The sequence below is a fragment of the Eupeodes corollae genome, chromosome 1 (assembly GCF_945859685.1).
Source record: "Eupeodes corollae chromosome 1, idEupCoro1.1, whole genome shotgun sequence".
NCBI lineage: Eukaryota > Metazoa > Arthropoda > Insecta > Diptera > Syrphidae > Eupeodes > Eupeodes corollae.
Window position 1 is genome coordinate 55,221,088 of NC_079147.1, and position 18,197 is coordinate 55,239,284.

At 35.4% G+C, this 18,197-nt stretch overlaps 1 protein-coding gene across 1 annotated transcript; it reads right to left on the bottom strand.

Annotated features, from left to right (window-relative positions):
- Positions 1 to 6,462: 6,462 nt before the first annotated feature.
- On the bottom strand, positions 6,463 to 15,422 carry LOC129942663 (uncharacterized). The gene is made up of 4 exons (XM_056051699.1): positions 15,048 to 15,422; positions 7,080 to 7,229; positions 6,708 to 6,938; positions 6,463 to 6,612 (listed from the first exon to the last, which is right to left on the bottom strand). The coding sequence occupies exons 1-4, from the start codon at positions 15,358 to 15,360 to the stop codon at positions 6,479 to 6,481; spliced, it is 828 nt and encodes a 275-aa protein (XP_055907674.1). The 5' UTR covers positions 15,361 to 15,422; the 3' UTR covers positions 6,463 to 6,478.
- Positions 15,423 to 18,197: the final 2,775 nt, after the last annotated feature.

Here is an 18,197-nt window from a genome sequence, read left to right on the forward strand (position 1 = left end):
ATTTGTAAAAATTGATGCCCGATTCTCGATATCTCGCGATAAAAGATATTGACTTCAAATTTATTTCATTTGTCCAGTTTTGTTCTTCTTTATATAAGATCTAAAGAACTTTTAAGAAATGCTACTAAAATTATTAACAATTGCTTTTCGGCTAAAAATCTCGTTAACAAAAATAAATTTTGAAGTAAAACTAAGTCATGAAATGCAAAATATAGTTGTTCATTTTTAAGAATAATTCAACTGGCAACTTTTTTAACAAAACTTGAGAACTTACAAACCTTTTAAGCAAGACAAATAGACAAACCGAATCGGAAGTTATCAGTGTGGGTCGCATCCCATCCTTTTTTAAATTGCTTTAGTACAAAAACCATCCATCGATATCTCTACTGGTTTTTGAAATATGGAGGACAAAAATGGAATCCCGAACTTACACTGGCATCTCTCTAAAAATGTTTGATTTTGATTCTAGGGACCTTAAAACGTCGAGAAATGTCAACATTTTTGAGATGTTTTTTTCCGAAGTTCCTTTAAAGAATTCTTTAGCTTATTAAATAATTTAATTGGTATATTTTCAATTATCTAAAAAAAATAAAAATTTTGATTATTTATAAAAGATGCCTTCTATATGTAGTCTGAATCTTTAGTACTAAGAAAAAATACGTTTTTGTTAAACTATTTGATTTAAAAAAATGCCAAAAGATACCAAGAAAGTAAGCATGCCAGCATAATGCTCCATACATTCAAGTTGAAGCACAGAACAAATCAGCTGCAGATACGTGCAGATGTGGAAGTTATAATCAAAAATGTTTCACCGAATCGGATTTCAAACAACTCCGTTTTGACGGTGGTGTTTACCAAAAAGTTTGATTTCTTCCGTATTAATTGTCAGCCCATTATTTTAAGAAAGAATATCAAATTTTATTTTAAAAATAAAACAAAATTAATACATTGACCCAGGTCTGAGAAATTCGAATTTTGCGAAACCATTTATTTGCGCCTGGAAAAATTTTTCAACTTTGAACTCAATTTTCTTGAAAACAACACAAGATATTTTAAATTATATGATATAGCTTAATACAAAATAAAGAAAAAGATTAGGGATAGTCTTTAAGTTTTTTTAATTTTTCGCTAAAAGTAGGGCAGGTAGAAATAAAAAAGGTGTTATTTTTAAAGTTGTATTGCTTTGTATTTGTTGTGTATTGCATAATTTTTTATTACCTGGCTTATTAGAATAAAATCTCTTGCTTGAATCTATATTTATAAAGGATTATGTAAAAAAAAGTCAGTATTGACTTATTATGCATTTGTGCAAGGTGTTTAAAGAAAAATGTTTACTCTTTGATCAACCAAGAAGTGAAATATCAAACACATATGATGAATTCAATCCATCAAAATTGATTCAATCGAAATTCCTTATTCGGTGTTGTGTAGTGAACTTTTTATTAATGGTCATGATCTTCAAAATCTTCTACCGTATTTTGTATGGAATACCCCAACTTAATTTCTGAGCAAATAGAAACTGTGCTGTCAGAATTAAAGAAACGTTTTATGCCTCCTTTATTAAGTCTATGAAACGGAGTTCAAAGAAAAAAAAGTAATTTAAAAAAAGAATATATTAATTGGCTCGAAGGAGTTTTCGAAGTAGAACATGTGGTGTTCGCAGAATAAAAGGTCAATGCTTGTGCTTAGTTCAAGAGTACTTTAATAACTAACTAGTCTATAACATAATGAAAATTCATAATTTTGTATTTGAGAGTGTGTGTGTAATTCAATCTATGTACTACATTAATACATAATTACACATCTAACCTTTCCGGAATAAAATTAATTACATTTTCAAAATATTTACATTTCAATAACTTGTAATGATATTCTATAAGTATATTTCTATGATGATGTATAATGGTTTGGTTTAAATACTGTTCGTCCATATCGAGTTGTTGTAAGATGATTGGGATGTCTAGTAAAGTCAAAACTTTTTGTGACCTCTTCTTCCCTTTAGAGCCTTTATTAGTAGTAGGTACAATACTTGTTATCACATCATCTGTCGGTTCGGGTATATGTACCTCATTGGATACATAAGGAATGCCTTTTCTGAAAGAATAAACAAGGTGAAATGAGTTTCTTCGAAATGTACCTCTTCTAGTTTCGACGAAATAGGAGCGTGGTGAATCAGCTTTGTTCAAAATTATGCCCCAAACTTGGAAATCTTGAACCCAAAGGGTGTCGCCAGGCTAAAAATCTGGGCGGCTGTGGCTGCTTGGTTTAGTTTCAAAATTTGTTCTTTATGCTGAAGTTCATCCTGTCTAATAGACTTTGTACGCAATTGCTTGGCTGCAAGTGGTAAAAACGTTCGTAATCGTCAGTTCATCAATAATTCGGCAGGGCTATATCCATTTGCTGTTGTCGTTGCTCTGTACTCCAAAAGGGCAAGATAAGGATCTTCATTTTTTTTTCAAAAGAAGTTTGATGATTTTCACTGCTGACTCTATAAAGCCGTTGCTCTGCGGTAATCTTGGACTCGAGATTATGTGTTGGAATCTCCATTGCTTGGAAAATTTCCTAAATTCTGACATCTCAAGCTGCATAAACTGCGGACCAGTTCATACTATCTCCGGGATCCGATGTCTGGAAAATATAGATTTAAGTTTAAAAATAATAAAACTTGCAGTTTGATTTCCAATAAAGCGATTTCTGGAAACCGTGGATAATAGTCGCTGACAATTAGGTAGGTTTTCGATTTACAAAAGAAAATGTCAGCTCCAAACATCTGCCAAGGATTATCTGGAGTCACAGTCGGAATAAGTGGTTCATGCCTCGGGCAGTATGTTGAATGCAAACTTCGCATCCTTTGATGATATGTTCCACTGCCTTTGCGCATCTAGGCCACCATACTGATTGCCTAGTACGAGCTCTACATTTGTTGATTCCTAGATGGCCTTCGTGGATTCTTTCTCTTTCGGTTTCACTCAGCGTTCTAGATGCATAGGCGACTGGTTTAAGAAAACCATCACTATCTTCCTGTCGCAAGACAGCTCCAAGTCCGAATGAGGAAGCATCTGTTGAAATAATTGTCTTCTTGCTTGGGTCGAACATTTTCAACACAGGATCTGTAATCAAAATATTCTTTAAATTTAGAAATGCAATGTTTTGACTTACATCCCATGTAGGAAGTTGACGTTGTTTTTCTAGAGCTCGTTCAGTGGATGACAAATAGAAGCCAAGTTAGGGATGAATTTGCCCAAGTAGTTCACGAGACAAAGGAATCTTCTAAATTCCGCTACGTTCTTTGGTGGTGAAAATCCTTCGATCGTTTCAACTTTTGATTTTCCTGGATGAATGCCAGTGCCATCGATTCTATGGCCAAGAAAATTTACTGATGTTAAACCAACCTGCCACTTCTCGCGATTAAGAGTCACTCCATTAGACTCCAGCTTTCCTATAGTACTTTGCGGAGATTACTGTCGTGATTTTCTATGGTTGACCCATAAACAAGTATGTCGTCAGTTTGACACACCACCCCTGGAATACCTTCAATTATGCGCTGGATTTGTTTCTGAAAAATCTCCGGAGCGCTTGAAATTCCAAATGGTAACCTAAGAAAGCAAAACCTTTCAAATGGCGTCAAAAAAGTTGTCAGTAGCTGCAACTGAGGTGACAGTTTCACCTGTCAAAACCCGTTCTTCTTGTCTAATTTAGTGAAAAATTTAGCACCAGCTAACTGGGCTAGGGTGCGCTTGGCATGGGATGCACTTCACGTTCTATGCACTCATTGAGTCGGTGTGGGTACTATGACAAGTGGAGCACACCACTCTGTTGGGTCGTCAACGAATTTGATCACTGCCAGCCTTACCATATCGTCCAATCTTGAATTTAATTTCCCTATAAATGGGATAGGCACTTTTCTTGCTGCATAAATAGCGTACGGATTGCTTGGGCTTTTTATTTTGATTTCATACTGCCCAGGAAGACAACCTAATTCTTGAAACAATTGGGGAAACTCAATTTCAATTTGCACGTTAGATCGAATATTTGCACTATTTATATCGATAGCATTTAATCTCTGCAATAATTTTAGCTGTTCACATGCGTTCAGACACAGTAATGGAGCTTTTAAGTGTTCTATGACATAAATCGTGGAATGTAAAAATCTACCTTTGCATTCTAATTTTGCTTCGAATGAACCAATAATTTGTAGGTTTTCTCCAACTGGTTGCGGTCGCTGACTTCTAGACCAGTTGTCGAAAAAATTTAGAGAAAACTAACAAAGGGATAACATTGACGGGAGCACCACTATCAAGAACAAAATTCATTTTGACACCATTAACGACAATGTCTTCGGTCCACTGGTCGCGGTTGCCAGTTGCCTTGGCATGAAAGGTACCAATAAATGTGTCAAGATGATTTGGGTTTGGTGTGTGCTCAGCTATAGAGTTAATATGTTTCGAAGAGTTATTATTCGATTTGCAAACATAGCTGAAATGATTCCACTTATTACACTTGCTGCAGCGTTTGCCATATGCAGGTTATTTGCGTTTATCGAAGTGGGCATCATTACCACAAAAATCGCATTTCTTTTCGATTGTATTCGGTGAAAAATTCCCGGTTTCTCGATTACTGTTGACGGTCCGTTGTTGCTGTTCTTTTGCGCTTTGTTGATGATTTGTTGTTGACTTTTGAGATTATCGTCTTTTGTTAACTCTTGCTGCTGACGACAAACTTTGCTGCGTATTACTGTGATGGCTCTTTCTAACGTAAGAGATGCCTCAAGTTGTAACTTTTCGGATAAGCTTTTATCCCTCACCCCTACAACTAACCGATCTCGAATCATCTCATCTTTGAGAGAGATGTAGCCACAATTCTCCGATAACTGGTAAATTGCGGTGAAGATGCTTTCCACAGATTCACCTTCTTCTTGATACCTGCAATTGAATTGTGCTCGCTCAAAAATTACATTGTGCCTCACAACAAAAAAAATTTTGAAGGCTTGTAAAACCGATAGGTAATTCTTACAATCTTCTGCACTTAATGTGAATGATAGAAAAATATCATCGGCTGCATCACCCATCACGTACATAAGTCTATTTATTTGGTCTTCTTGGGATTTTGAAGATAACCCAGATGCAATTCTAAAACGCTCGAACCTTCTTTTCCACCGGCCCCATTGAGAAGGATCTTCGAAGTAAACTGGGCAGGAGCCTCGACCGCGTAATTGCTATGGTTAATAGTAACTTTAACATCTTTTTCCGACATTTTGTACAACAATGAAAAATTCAATCTTTTAAGAATACGCGAATTCTAACTTAAATTATTTTTTTTTTCTCGCATGGTTTTCTTCGTACCACCGCTGCCACCATGTGGTGTTCGCAGAATAAAAGGCCAATGCTTGTGCTTAGTTCAAGACTAATTTAATAACTAACTAGTCCATACAAACATCAAAACCCTCTTAAAGTAAAATGTTAATCACTTTGTTTATAATTATTTTTTTCAACCAAATATATTTTTTGACCAAATATGTACTCGTATATGACTAGTCTTAACATGTTTGCCAAATTTCATTTAAATCCGTTGAACCGTTCAGATTAAACAGACTTTTTTCCGCTCTCCCATACAACCCGAACCACTGGAACCCGCACCACACCTCCGGCGCTGCTCGTCGTCGGCTAAACTTTCAAAAATTGGACTTATTGTACTGTACAAATGTGAAATAACGCCAAATTTTAAAAGTTGGTCATATTCCACTTTGACAAAATTTATATGGAATTACTCCCCATTCCCGTACATTGTTTGTTGGGGGTCATTTCATAATTTTGTTGCGGAGTTATTTCTCGAAGAATAGTTTGTTTTTGAGGAATGTTTCATTTACAAATTCGACAAACCTGGGTTTACGTAAGACTAATATGGGCAACTATAATGCGAGTTGTTCTTAAGCGATACAAACTCTTTCGGATTCTTAAACTTCACGTCACTTATTGGTTTCAACAGCTCAAATTTGTTCTACAATTTTATTATTAATATATAAAGTAAATTTCGTTCCATTTTTGATAATTTTGTCTTTAATTAAAATAAGTAAGTTCGATATCCCTTCTCCTTCTTGAAATATGGAAAAGGCATCCTGAATGAACTTTGGTTCGCTCGTTCGAACGCAGAAATTTCTTAAAATAAGGATTAATTAAGATTCTAAAAACGTTCGAAACATTTAGAAAAATTATAATTTTAAAGTGTCCGTTCCTTCTTGATACCTTAAGTTCCTCTTACTCTCAACAATAGACATTTGACATGTAAGTAGAACTCTTTAATAAATTTATTTCATAACGAGAGAACTGTCATACAAAACCTTACTTTTTGTTTGTTTGTCTAAGAACATACAATTTTTTAAAATAAAACTTTTCATCCTTAAATAAATTAGTTATGTTTTTATTTAAATACATTTTTTTAATCACATCAAAATGGCTAAGAACTTTCCCCTCTTCCTAGATTAAACCTTGTATCCTCCATATGCATGAAAATTTTTCCTCGTGTTCCATGGTCCTGATTCTTGTGGTGAATAATACCCACTTCCAGTATTCGGACTTGAATAACCATCACTGCTTCCCAAAAATGAAGAATACTCTAAAAAATATAAATAAATGGAAAAGAAACAAAAATTCAATTAAATCAAAATAAAAACGTTCCAATTTCAAAACTACAAAAAAACCCCATCATACCATTTGGATCTGAGTCATAAACATGTGAATGAGTCTGAATGAAATGTGGATGAATTTTACACAAAGTCTTATACTTCAGATAGTGTATTAGCCAGCCACCGCCACCAATTAGAACAACATTAAGACCTAATGTTGCTAAAAGCAACGGTACTACGGTCATTTTGAGGTGAGCAATTTTCATTAAAATAATTAATGGCAAAATAAGAAGCCATTTTCTTTTCTTTTTATCACCTCGAGATACACGCGCACGGGGTTCTGAAAATAAATATTAAAAAAAAAAACATGAAAATATGGATGTTTTTATGAAATACTCGAACATAATATTTCCTTTAAACAGAATTGAAGTTTAAAGTTATTTAAAATGAAAAAAACTCAAAAGCTTACCCATTTCTGGAATATCATTCTCGCTACTTATACTAGTGCCACCTTCACTAGAAATTTCCACCTGAAATCCGTGGTTTCTAGCGAAGAGCTCTGCTGTACGTTGAAGGAATTTCATAATTTTTGTCATTTCACTATCATCTGGAAGGAATATTTATTTTCAAAGGGTTTTAAAAAATGTTTTCAAATAATACAAAATTGTAAGAATTAATTAAAGTATGTATTCTTTAGTGTTTAATAAACTATGACATTATTTTGCAGAAAATTATTTCTATCTGTTATTTAAAACGACATTTTTCATTACTGCTTTTAAGTTTGTATGCTTTTTTTAGATTCACTTACCCAAGTTAACTATGAATTAATAAAAAATTTTTAGAATGTTGAAAAGAATATTTCTTATAAGATAAAATTAAATTGAAGCCAATATCTCAAATTTTTGAAAAGATATTTGAGTCAAAATCAATTTTTACCAACTTTTAGTAATATTTTGTTTAAGTTTTTATTTTTTCTAAAAAAAAACCGTCAATTTGGTTTTTCTCAAAATCTTACCAGATGTAAAAAACGCTATTCTTCGTTGCTCAAAATTATTTTGGAGATACAATCATTTTTTGTTCGTAAAATATTAGGGGTGACAAATACTTTTTTTTCTCTTCCCCGAGAGAATTCAATACTTGATCCCTATGCATTTTATCCATTACCTTAGTTCTTTTTTTAAACTTCAAAATAGCAATTATATAGTTTCCTCTGATTATAAACTTTGAACCTGATTTTTCTTATTGCGAACAAGGAGTCTATTGTGTTTTGCGTTTTCACTCCAACATTTGTTTTTTACTCATATTGATTTTGTGATTTCTCATTGAATGTCATAAATTAATAAATTTTTACGTTTCATACATCGGAGCCTATTATTTTGGTAAGTCATTGCCGATTTATTTAAATTAAATATTGCTTGTTTTTCATACAAATTATAAACAATTAAAAAAAAGAGACTGTTTCGTATTGTATTTCATTTTATTTTTGTATATGTATATCTAATGTTCAAATGGTAACCATGTGCATTCAAGAGGACACAAGCGTCCACAGGTTTTTCGCAAAGCTCACCTCTGTCCATCAACTCCTACTCTAACCTTCACGAGGTGAACATCGGGTGCCTAGTACCTCAACTGGAGATTGGGTTCCAACCCCAGTGGAGATTTGTTGGGGGCAGCAAACAAGAGAGGAGGGAGAGGAGTTTCGACTTAAGGCACCTCTCCTTATCCAGACGGTAGCGGGACGAATTCCCGAGATGGAATCAATAGTGGCGTCTACAGTTCCAGTAAGGTTGAACTACTTAGTGATCACGTTATAGGGCTTCTTCGACATATTCGGAGCCCAGGCCTTGGAGTTATACTAAGGATCTGGCCCTCCAGGTTGGGGGTTGTGCCGTCGGGGTGACTTCCTGGCCACGAAAAAAAAAACCTAGTTGCGGAGCACCAACAAGACTCGGATACGGACGGATTTACTGTTGACAATCCAAGAAAACAAAATAAGGACAACGAACTTCGGATCTGTACGTAGAATGTTAGGTTCCTGAACAGACCGCACTTGCAGCAGAACAATAAGCCGAAGCCCTAAACTGCAAGGTAGATATTACCATCATCCAAGAAGTGCGATGAAAAGGACCGGGCAAACGCAAACTAAAATACTGCGATATCTACTACGGCGACTGCTACCGAGAACAAAGACAGCGTCTATTTGGGTGTGGATTTGTTGTTGGAACATTGTGAGCGAGCGCATCACGACAATCCGCATCAAGGCTAAATTCGCCAACATAAGCCTAATATGCGCGCATGCCCCAACAGAGGAGAAAGATGAAGACAACAAAGATATGTTCTTCGAGCTGTTGGACAAGACATATGAGCAGTGCCCTGGCTATGACATTAACATTGTCTTAGAAGATTTATATGCCAAGCTAGGAAGAGAAGACATCTTTGGTGGCAACGGATTCAGGCTGATCGATTTCTCTGCGGGGCAAAACGTTCTGGTAGCTAGTAAGCAGTTTACACATCTTAATATCCACAAGGGGACATGGAAATCTCCTGATCAATCAACCGTCAACCAGATTGACCACATTGCGATCGACGCACGACACTTCTCCAGTATCCAGGATATCCGAACATTCCGAGAGGCCAACATTGACTCGGACCACTACCTCGTTGTAGCCAAGGTACGGCTACGGATATCCCGATCCAAGCCAAAACAAGGAAGTACTGTGAGAAGATTCGACGTTAGACGGCTACAGCCGCAAGAGACTGCCATGTCCTTTTCTGATCGAGTCTCTAATAACCTCCTAAAGAGTCCTATGCTTCCTGCATTAAGCATTGAAAACCAGTGGCAACATTGCCTTGCAGCCATCAGAGATGCCGCCTCTGAAGTGCTAGGTTTCACACGGCCACCACAGCGAAACCCCTGGTTTGACGACGAATGCCGGCAAGCGCACGCAGCGAAACAAGAGGCATACAAAACGGCGCTGCACAAAAGGACTAGAGCTGCTCGCGAGCTCTACGAGCAGAGGAGGAGAGGGGAACATCGGCTTCTTAGATGGAAAAAAAGAGAGCATGAGAAGCGCGCGATCGCGGAGATAGAGGGATGTCACAACAGGAATAATTTTCGTAAATTTTACCAAATGGTAAAAAAAACCTCCCAAGGGTACCAGCCATGAACCGAAGCCTGTAAAGACGATCAGGGGAACATCGTAGTAGAACCGCAGTCGATGCTGAGAATATGGAAAGATCACTTCTCCAAACTATATAACGGCAATGACAAACCGAATTCCGCTGTAAAGGAGATAGAACCACTCAACCTAGGCAACGCAGAGCAACAATTTCACCTACCCGACCTTAACGAAGTGAAGATAGCTATATCTAAACTTAAGTCAAACAAAGCTGCTGGAGCTGACGGCATCGCTGCCGAAGTATTTAAAGCAGCAGGCGATGACTTGGTACGGAGCATGCACCAACTCATCTGCAAAATATGGTCGGAAGAAAGCATGCCCGATGAGTGGAATCTCAGCATAGTGTGCCCGATACATAAGAAAGGAGACCCTCTAAACTGCGCCAACTACAGAGGCATCAGTCTCCTTAACATTGCGTATAAGATCCTCTCTGCCGTATTATGTGAACGTCTGAAGCCATTCGTCAACAACCTGATTGGTCCTTATCAGTGTGGCTTCAGACCAGGAAAGTCCACTATCGACCAAATATTCACACTACGGCAGATCTTGGAAAAAACCCATGAACTTTAAATCGATAACCATCATCTCTTTATCGATTTTAAGGCCGCGTATGACAACATGTATAGGGAAGAGCTCTACCGAACAGTGTCCAGTTTTTGCATCCCTGTCAAACTTATCCGTTTGTGCAGAATGAAGATGGAGAATTCATGCAGGTTTTAAACAAGGCGATGCACTGTCATACAACTTCTTCAACATCCTTTTGGAAAGAATTGTGCAAAACTCAACCGTCAACACTAGAGGCAGCCTAGTTAGCAGAATTAAAGTCCAAGGGTTTAGATGGCTAGGTCATGTATAGCAAATTTACATCAACGCTCCAGACCGAAAGTTCTTCGAATATAATCCCGAGGGACGGCGCAGTAGAGGAAAACCGCGACTCAGGTGGCACACTCAGGTGGGTGAAGACCTCAACCAACTTGGCGTTCGAAACTGGAGACAGCTAGCTAGGGACCGTCCTGGCTGGAGACGCATGTTGGTTGAGGCTCAGGTCAGTCCCGAACTGTAGCGCCACCTTAAGTAAGTAAGTAAGTATATATATCTAATAGACAATGGGAGGGTGCGAAAAAATGAACCCAATAGACCCTAACAAACTAAGGGACGCTGTGAAGAATATCATGAAACTCAATAAAGGGAACCTCAAAACTATTTGGAATACCAGTAATGACTTTAAAAAGTTACTACCGCAAATGCCAGCAATCTAATGAAAGTGAAATAAGTTAAAAACCCCATTATCCACAGTCTCCAGTCTTCCCGAAGTTGAAGAAACCTTTCTCTTAGCTTATCTGGAAAAGGTAAGTAAACTAAATCGTGGCTTTTACTCACTTTCGAAAATTATCTTACGAATTTTCTGTACAAAATAATAAGCCCCCACAGAAATACATTAAGTGGCAAAATGAAACTAAAAGTCCATATTGGTTTTATGGACTTATGAGAAGAAACTCCCAATTGTTATTGGGGGTTTTCTGAAGCCACTAGCCGATTAAATTTTAATCACAACACAAAACTTTGGAGCAGAATCAATATGGAATATAGACGGGACAGGGTTGACTACGGTTCATAAACCTAAAAAAGTAGTTGCTACTAAGGGCTTAAAGCAAGTGGGCAAAGTTACTTCTGGTTAGCACGGTGAACTAATAACTGCATGCTCTGCTTGCAATGGGGAATTATATTCCCCCCTTTATGATATTTCCACACAAAAATTGGCAGAATCGTATGATTAAAGGTGCACCCACAGTTACAGAATGAAGCACTTTCCCCTCAGGTTGGATGACCACTGTTAATTTTTTAAATTTCGTAAAACACTTCAAAAATTTCAGCAACTGTTCCATGGAATCTCAATGTTTGATAATAATGGACAACCATGACAGTCCCATAAGCATTGAATAGTTAAATTTTGCATACCTTCACATACATTTTAAAAGACGCAACCACTTGACAGAACCGTGTTTGGATTACTTAAAGCATACTACAATACCGCTTGTGACAACTGGATTCTTCAAAATGCTGGTAAGCCTTTAACTATTTATGATATTTCGTAGTGCTTTTGCTTTTGTACTGCAACATTCTTTCGGGCGATAATGGCCTTTCACATACGAACCTGATCGACCTGAACCAGAAGTAAGTGCTGAAGATCAAGACAGTCAAACCTTAGAAAATTAAGCTTTTACTGGATAGGTTCAAAACTTCTCGACAGCTCAAGTTAATTGCTATTCAAATTATCAATAAGCAGATACAGGTTTGCTTTCACCTATCCAGCAATTAATAATTCAAAACGACATAGATAATTCAGTGGGCCATCGCCACAGCCATCACCAGCACCTCAACTTTCAACATTTAGAGCGTGTCTTAAAACTACTGAAGAAGTTCGATCATTTCTAAAACCAGCTCCACGGAAATTAACTGCAAAAGGTCTTAAAAGGGGATCAACAAAAATATTATCATTCACATTCAAAAAAGATAAAATTGAAAGGGACATTTTATTAAGACAGGAGAAAAAAAAAAGATTCGAAGTAAAATTATTAAGACGAAACGCAATTTGAAAGCTTTTGTTTCATCATCATCAGAAAATGAAGAGGAGCTGCCACCATTTTAATGTTTCAAAAGATTCGTTTTATTCATCTACTTGTGAGTCTGAAAACCATAATGAACCTTCTTCGTTATTAAGTGTTGAAGACTATGTAATAGTTTACATATGTTCTTTAAAAAACGTCCTACTAATTTTCTTATAAATTTAAACTGACAGCTTTTTTATTAATGTAAGCTAGATTGTTAAAGCCAATTTGCTTGCAGCACAGTTTGCTGTTAATTCGATGCTGCCAATGAGCGACATGACTCCGCCTGTACTTTAAAGAGTAAACGATTATATAGGATGCATCTTCTTTCGCACCCGTTCAGTTACTAGAGTACTTAAAGATCTTGATCGTTAATCCGCTGGGCCGGATAGTATCCCCACTATTGTTCTGAAGACGTAATCTTCAACGCTGGCAAAACCTCTGTGTAAGCTTTTCCGTGGAATAAATCGTTACATTTGAAGAAGGTAAGATTATTGCACCCGAAATTTCAAAGGCATTTGATAGAGTTTGGCACCAAGCTCTCTGATCGGAGCTTCCCTTCTTCGTTATGTAAGAAATTACTTTTAGGACCGTTCAATTCAGGTCGTATTGGACGGGTTCAAATCTGATATCACAAAATAAATGCTGATGTGCCCCAGGGCTCAGTTTTGTCACCGACAATCTTCCTTTTTTTATAAATGATCTTTTATCTAAAACTTTTAACCCTCTAAATTGTTTCGCTGATGACAGAACCCTCAATTTTTCTCATTCGTTTTTACTTTCCCATCCCAGCGTACGATAAGCTTATAAAATGTTGATAAATGGGGAATCAAAAACTATGTAGAATTTAAAGCCTTAATAAACTCAATGCTATCTATTGTCACAAAAGCGCAACTCTCGCCCAATGACACTACCATGGGTGACACTTGCATCGAGAAGACAAAACAGCTTTTAGTCATGGGTATTTGCATCACAAGCCATCTCTTATGGAGTGATCACATATAAGAAATCTCGCCAAAAACGCTGTTGAGTGCTTAGGTTTTCTCCGTCGATGTAAGAAGTTTAACCCTTCTGATATGGCTATATTTTATAAAGCCTATATTCGTGTCCGAAACTGAAAGACAATTCCCATATCTGGGCAGGTGCTCCAATAACAAGCTTGAGTCTCTTAGACAGAATTCAAAAAAGCGCTCTAAAAATGGTAGGTGACCGTTGTTCAACTGAAACTTTTGTATTTCTTGAGCATTCATCACCCAACTGTTTACCCTTCAGCCTAATTTCGGACGAACTGTAACGTACAGAGATTCTTTCTTTAGTTGCACTTCACGAATGTGGAATGCTTTACCGTTTTCAATATTTCCCACTAATTACAAAGTGCATCGGTATCTCCTTTCAAATCCTATCCTCCCTTCCTTATTGCTCGCATTGTTCATAATCATTATAATGGTATTAATAACCCCTTCAGGGCGCTCACAATATTTAAAAAAAAAACACGAAAATATACAAATACAAAAAACAAACTGACAAGAAATGGTTTTCGACTTCAAATTATTATTTATCTCACACAAAATATTGTTATGAATATTTTGATAAAGCTTTAAATAAGACAAATCGACAGACGGGATGGGAAGTTATCAGTGTTTGGTAATTCGGATTTTGCCATTTAACACATTTAGATTTTATTTGAGGTCGCTTAAATAATAAGGTCTATGCCAAATCTCCACAGCTAATTCAAGTCCTTAAAATTAGAATTGGTGAAGTTATCGAGGACATGCATGTTCTGGTCATGGAAAAATGATTTGGCTTTTATAATATTAAAACGGATCTATTGATGTGAAAACTTCTCTTCGGAAAAAGCTTATTAGTTTTGAAAAAAGGTCCTCAGAAATTTCAACATTGACTTATGTGTGTTTTTCCTTATTTCTCTTATATTAATGCTAATAAAGTCACATAACTATAATTAATTACACAAACTTATTCTTTTCTACGCAAAAATTGTTCACCTTGATTATGTTACGATATTTTTAAATTTGTTTGTAATGAACTTCAACTCTTTAGCTCTTGAATTTAAATAAACAAAAATGTTTTAAATAATCTTCTTATCTTATTCTTACAAGTATACGTCTTTTTTTTAGGACCCACATATCCTCCATAACCTCAAACCGTAACCACATTTGTCACCGTATAGAGAACCCTATTGTCTGTATTTTTAGAGCTTATCATTATCGTGTTTTCATAAAGCCAAGACCATTGTTCCATTTTAATTAAACCATATCTCTTCTTTGCAAGGAGACCTTTTACAAAAGACACACAACCACTCATATGTTAACTATGCTTTATCGCTTATTCAAAGCCTTATGCAAACCACACACAAAACAGTTCAAAGATATAACAAGCAATATTACTGACACATAAAACAATCTTCTCGCGTATCGGTCGGAAGGACTTTAGTGGGAAAACAGCACGTGGTTTGATCCTTATTGGGAAATGAATTGAAAATTCGACAAAATTTCATCACATTGTCCCCAACTGAGTTTCGTGAAACAAACCAAAACAAACAAACATGACAAAATGTAAATTGCACGTAAACATACCCGTTTACCAAAAAAGACATAATGGAGATACAAAATAACGAACCTTGAAGATTCCTGGAATTCATACCGAGCAACACAGTATCACTGGGAGCCGAAAGCTGGACAAACCGTATCCTCCTAGAATCGGCCAAATCCCGACTGTTCTCACTGGGAAAATATCCCAAACTGTTAGTGGCAAGTTTCCAGACGATTCTTCCGGCTTTATACTTGAGGCAGGAACCAATACGACGTGAAACGAAACACTCCTTTTGATTAAATTTCAAGAACTCATCGACCGGTAGTGAACTTGAATTTAGAGCCGACATCGATACTCCACTTATTAGAAACAACAACCACAACACAATGCGACTTATCATTGCAAAGAGTTAACCAACAAAACGAGACTTATTTCCGGAGGAAACCGCACCACAAGAAGACCAAAAAGACAACAGACGAAAGACGGTACGATATAAACGAGTAGATTAGGTGGATGGTACTGGAGTACAGTTCGGACAAGTGTGTTCCATATGATGGGCAATGGTCAAATGGATCCACGGAATAATAGATGATTCCTCTTATAAATAGACACTGACCAAAAGTAGGTCATTTAAAAGGTGATTAAAACAATTGTAAGAACTTGAAGTGATGCAGCACACGTTGCACGTACCCAGTTCCTCTAGAGGAGTAAAAGAGTCTTCTGATTGCAGAAGAAGTAGAAGAAGAGGAAAAATGTATCTACGATGATGAATTATTCGTCTGATTACCTTCAAACCAAACCAATAGACGCATAAGCTCTGTAGATACTTTTATATACGTGAGAGTATCTGAAAAATGTTCGCACTCTTTATTTATCAATCAAAGACTTTCACGCTCGTTCGATTTTCATTTTTCTCATAAATTTAGTCTTCTCTAATTTAGATTCCATAAATTCACGCAAAGAAAAATCACATCTGGTTCAAAATCAAATCGAATCAAATTCAAGGCTCGTGGCAGCGCGCGGCAGGTTGCTTGTTCCTTTTTCTTGGTTTGATCTTCTAATAGGTCGATGAAAGAAAAAGGTGTAAATTAAAAATATAAGTGGTTGGGCTTCTGATGGTGGTGACAGGAAAATGAGAAATGGTGGACATCTAGATCAAACGATACCTGCAATTGTTAATAATTTAATTATTCTCGAGAAATAAGTTTTAAATGTACCGACAACGCAGTAGCAATTTTATTATTAATTAGGAAAAAGGTGAAATTTAATGTGTTCATTTTGTGATTTGAGTTTAAGACACTTTTTTCTACAGATCTTTGGGTTATTGGTTTTCTTTCAATTATTGCTTGTATTTTAAAATGGTCAAATTATTAGAACCTTAATAGGCTCCTACTTAATTTATTTTCTAATTAAATCTCTATAGCAAGTCAGTCAATTAAAAAATCAACCAATTAAGCAGTATGTTTAGCTGAACACAGAACCTGTCAATTTTTAATTTTAAAAATATAGTTATTACATCGAAAGCTGTAGGAATTGAATATTTGGATTTTTTTTAAGTGAGTTTGGATTATTTAAGGAACAACTACATACCTTAAATTTTTCGAATTTGGGTTTTTTACTTGCGACATGTGTATGTAAAGGAACTGCCAAGGATGGATCCAGACTTTACATGAAGGCAAGTTTTTGGGCACTGCTAAAAAATTGTCTTTAATGTTCTTTAAAGAGGCTGACAAAACTACGATAACATAATGTCTAAAGATTTTTACATATTTCAATGCCAAAATTGACAATTTTACATATTTCAAGGGCTAAAGTGACAATTTAAGTTATTAGATTTTTTAGATTTGGACGATTTCCCATAGCATTCCAGCTTCCAGAAGTTTTTTTTAAATAGGCATGGCTTATTTAAGAACTAACATTCACTAATTTATTGTGCATTTCTTGCAAAAATGTTAGAAATTGTGTTCTAACTTGGCTTTTTTACAAAAACAATGTTTTTAATTCTTTTTGGCATTTCTATAAATGCAAAGAACGCTTGAACGCTTGGTGTCAGAAGAAAATCTGCCGCAATTTCCAGGAGACAAATTCTAAAACAATATTTTTTTTTAAGTGAACCTTTTGCAAACATTTTTATTAAAATGAAAATATGAAAAAATTCTCTAAAAATTAAAAATATGCAAACTAAGGTAAAACAATAAGTTGGGAAGAAACGTTAGTGACAGAATCTTTTCTCACTTCAACTCTCAAGAGATTTAAAGCTTTAATATTTAATTAACAGATATGAAAAGTTTATTATGTTGTTTTTTTTTCGATTGCTTAAACGAAAGTGTCATTATTGCTATTTTTGGGACATTTATGTTCTTGAAATTCATGTTTAAATCCCAATTCTAGAGTATCCAAAACAAATTCAAATCCAAATGTAGATTTCTTCAATTTATTAAGACCTTAAAAGTTTTTGTATAAAATATTAAATATGTTAATAAAAAAACAACGTTAAAAGAATGCCTCACAATCTAAATGTGCGTCAAAAAAGAGATGATATTGAAGACGAGTTTCAGGAATTTGAAGACATCTTTACAAAAATAGTAAATGCTGTCTTCTTAGAATATAATATCAAATTGAAAAAAAAACTATTATTTAAGGTTTCTTCTTTGAAAAACTGAATATTTGCAGTTTCTCTCAGACGCGATTTTATGAACATAATTTAATAGATTTCTAAAGTTTTTCTAACAACCTTTTTGACAACAGAAGTTCCTTTTGGTGAATATCATTAAATTAGTAACAAATCTGTATATGAAATCATCATGAACCCTACGATTATGTTAAAACCTAAAAAAAAAGGCTGGGATGCGACCCACACTGATAACTTCCAATCCCGTCTGTCGATTTGTCTCGTATCAATTTTTACCAAATTTGCGTACTATTTTTGTAGATTATATTTTTTATGAAAAAATGGACTGTTGGATTTTTATATAAAAATTACTGAATATATTTTCTGTGAAATAAAAAAAGTTTGAAGCCAATATTTTTAATTTTTAAAAAGCTATTCGAGTCGAAAGTAAATTTTTACCAAGTTTTAGTATTGTTTTTTTTTAAGAGCTTTATTTTTGGTAAAAAAAACTGTCAATTCGAATTTTTTCAAAATTAAATAAAATTTTAAAAACAATATTTCTTATAAGATAAAATTAGTTTGAAGCCAATATTTCAAGTTTTTGAAAAGATATTTGAGTCGAAAAT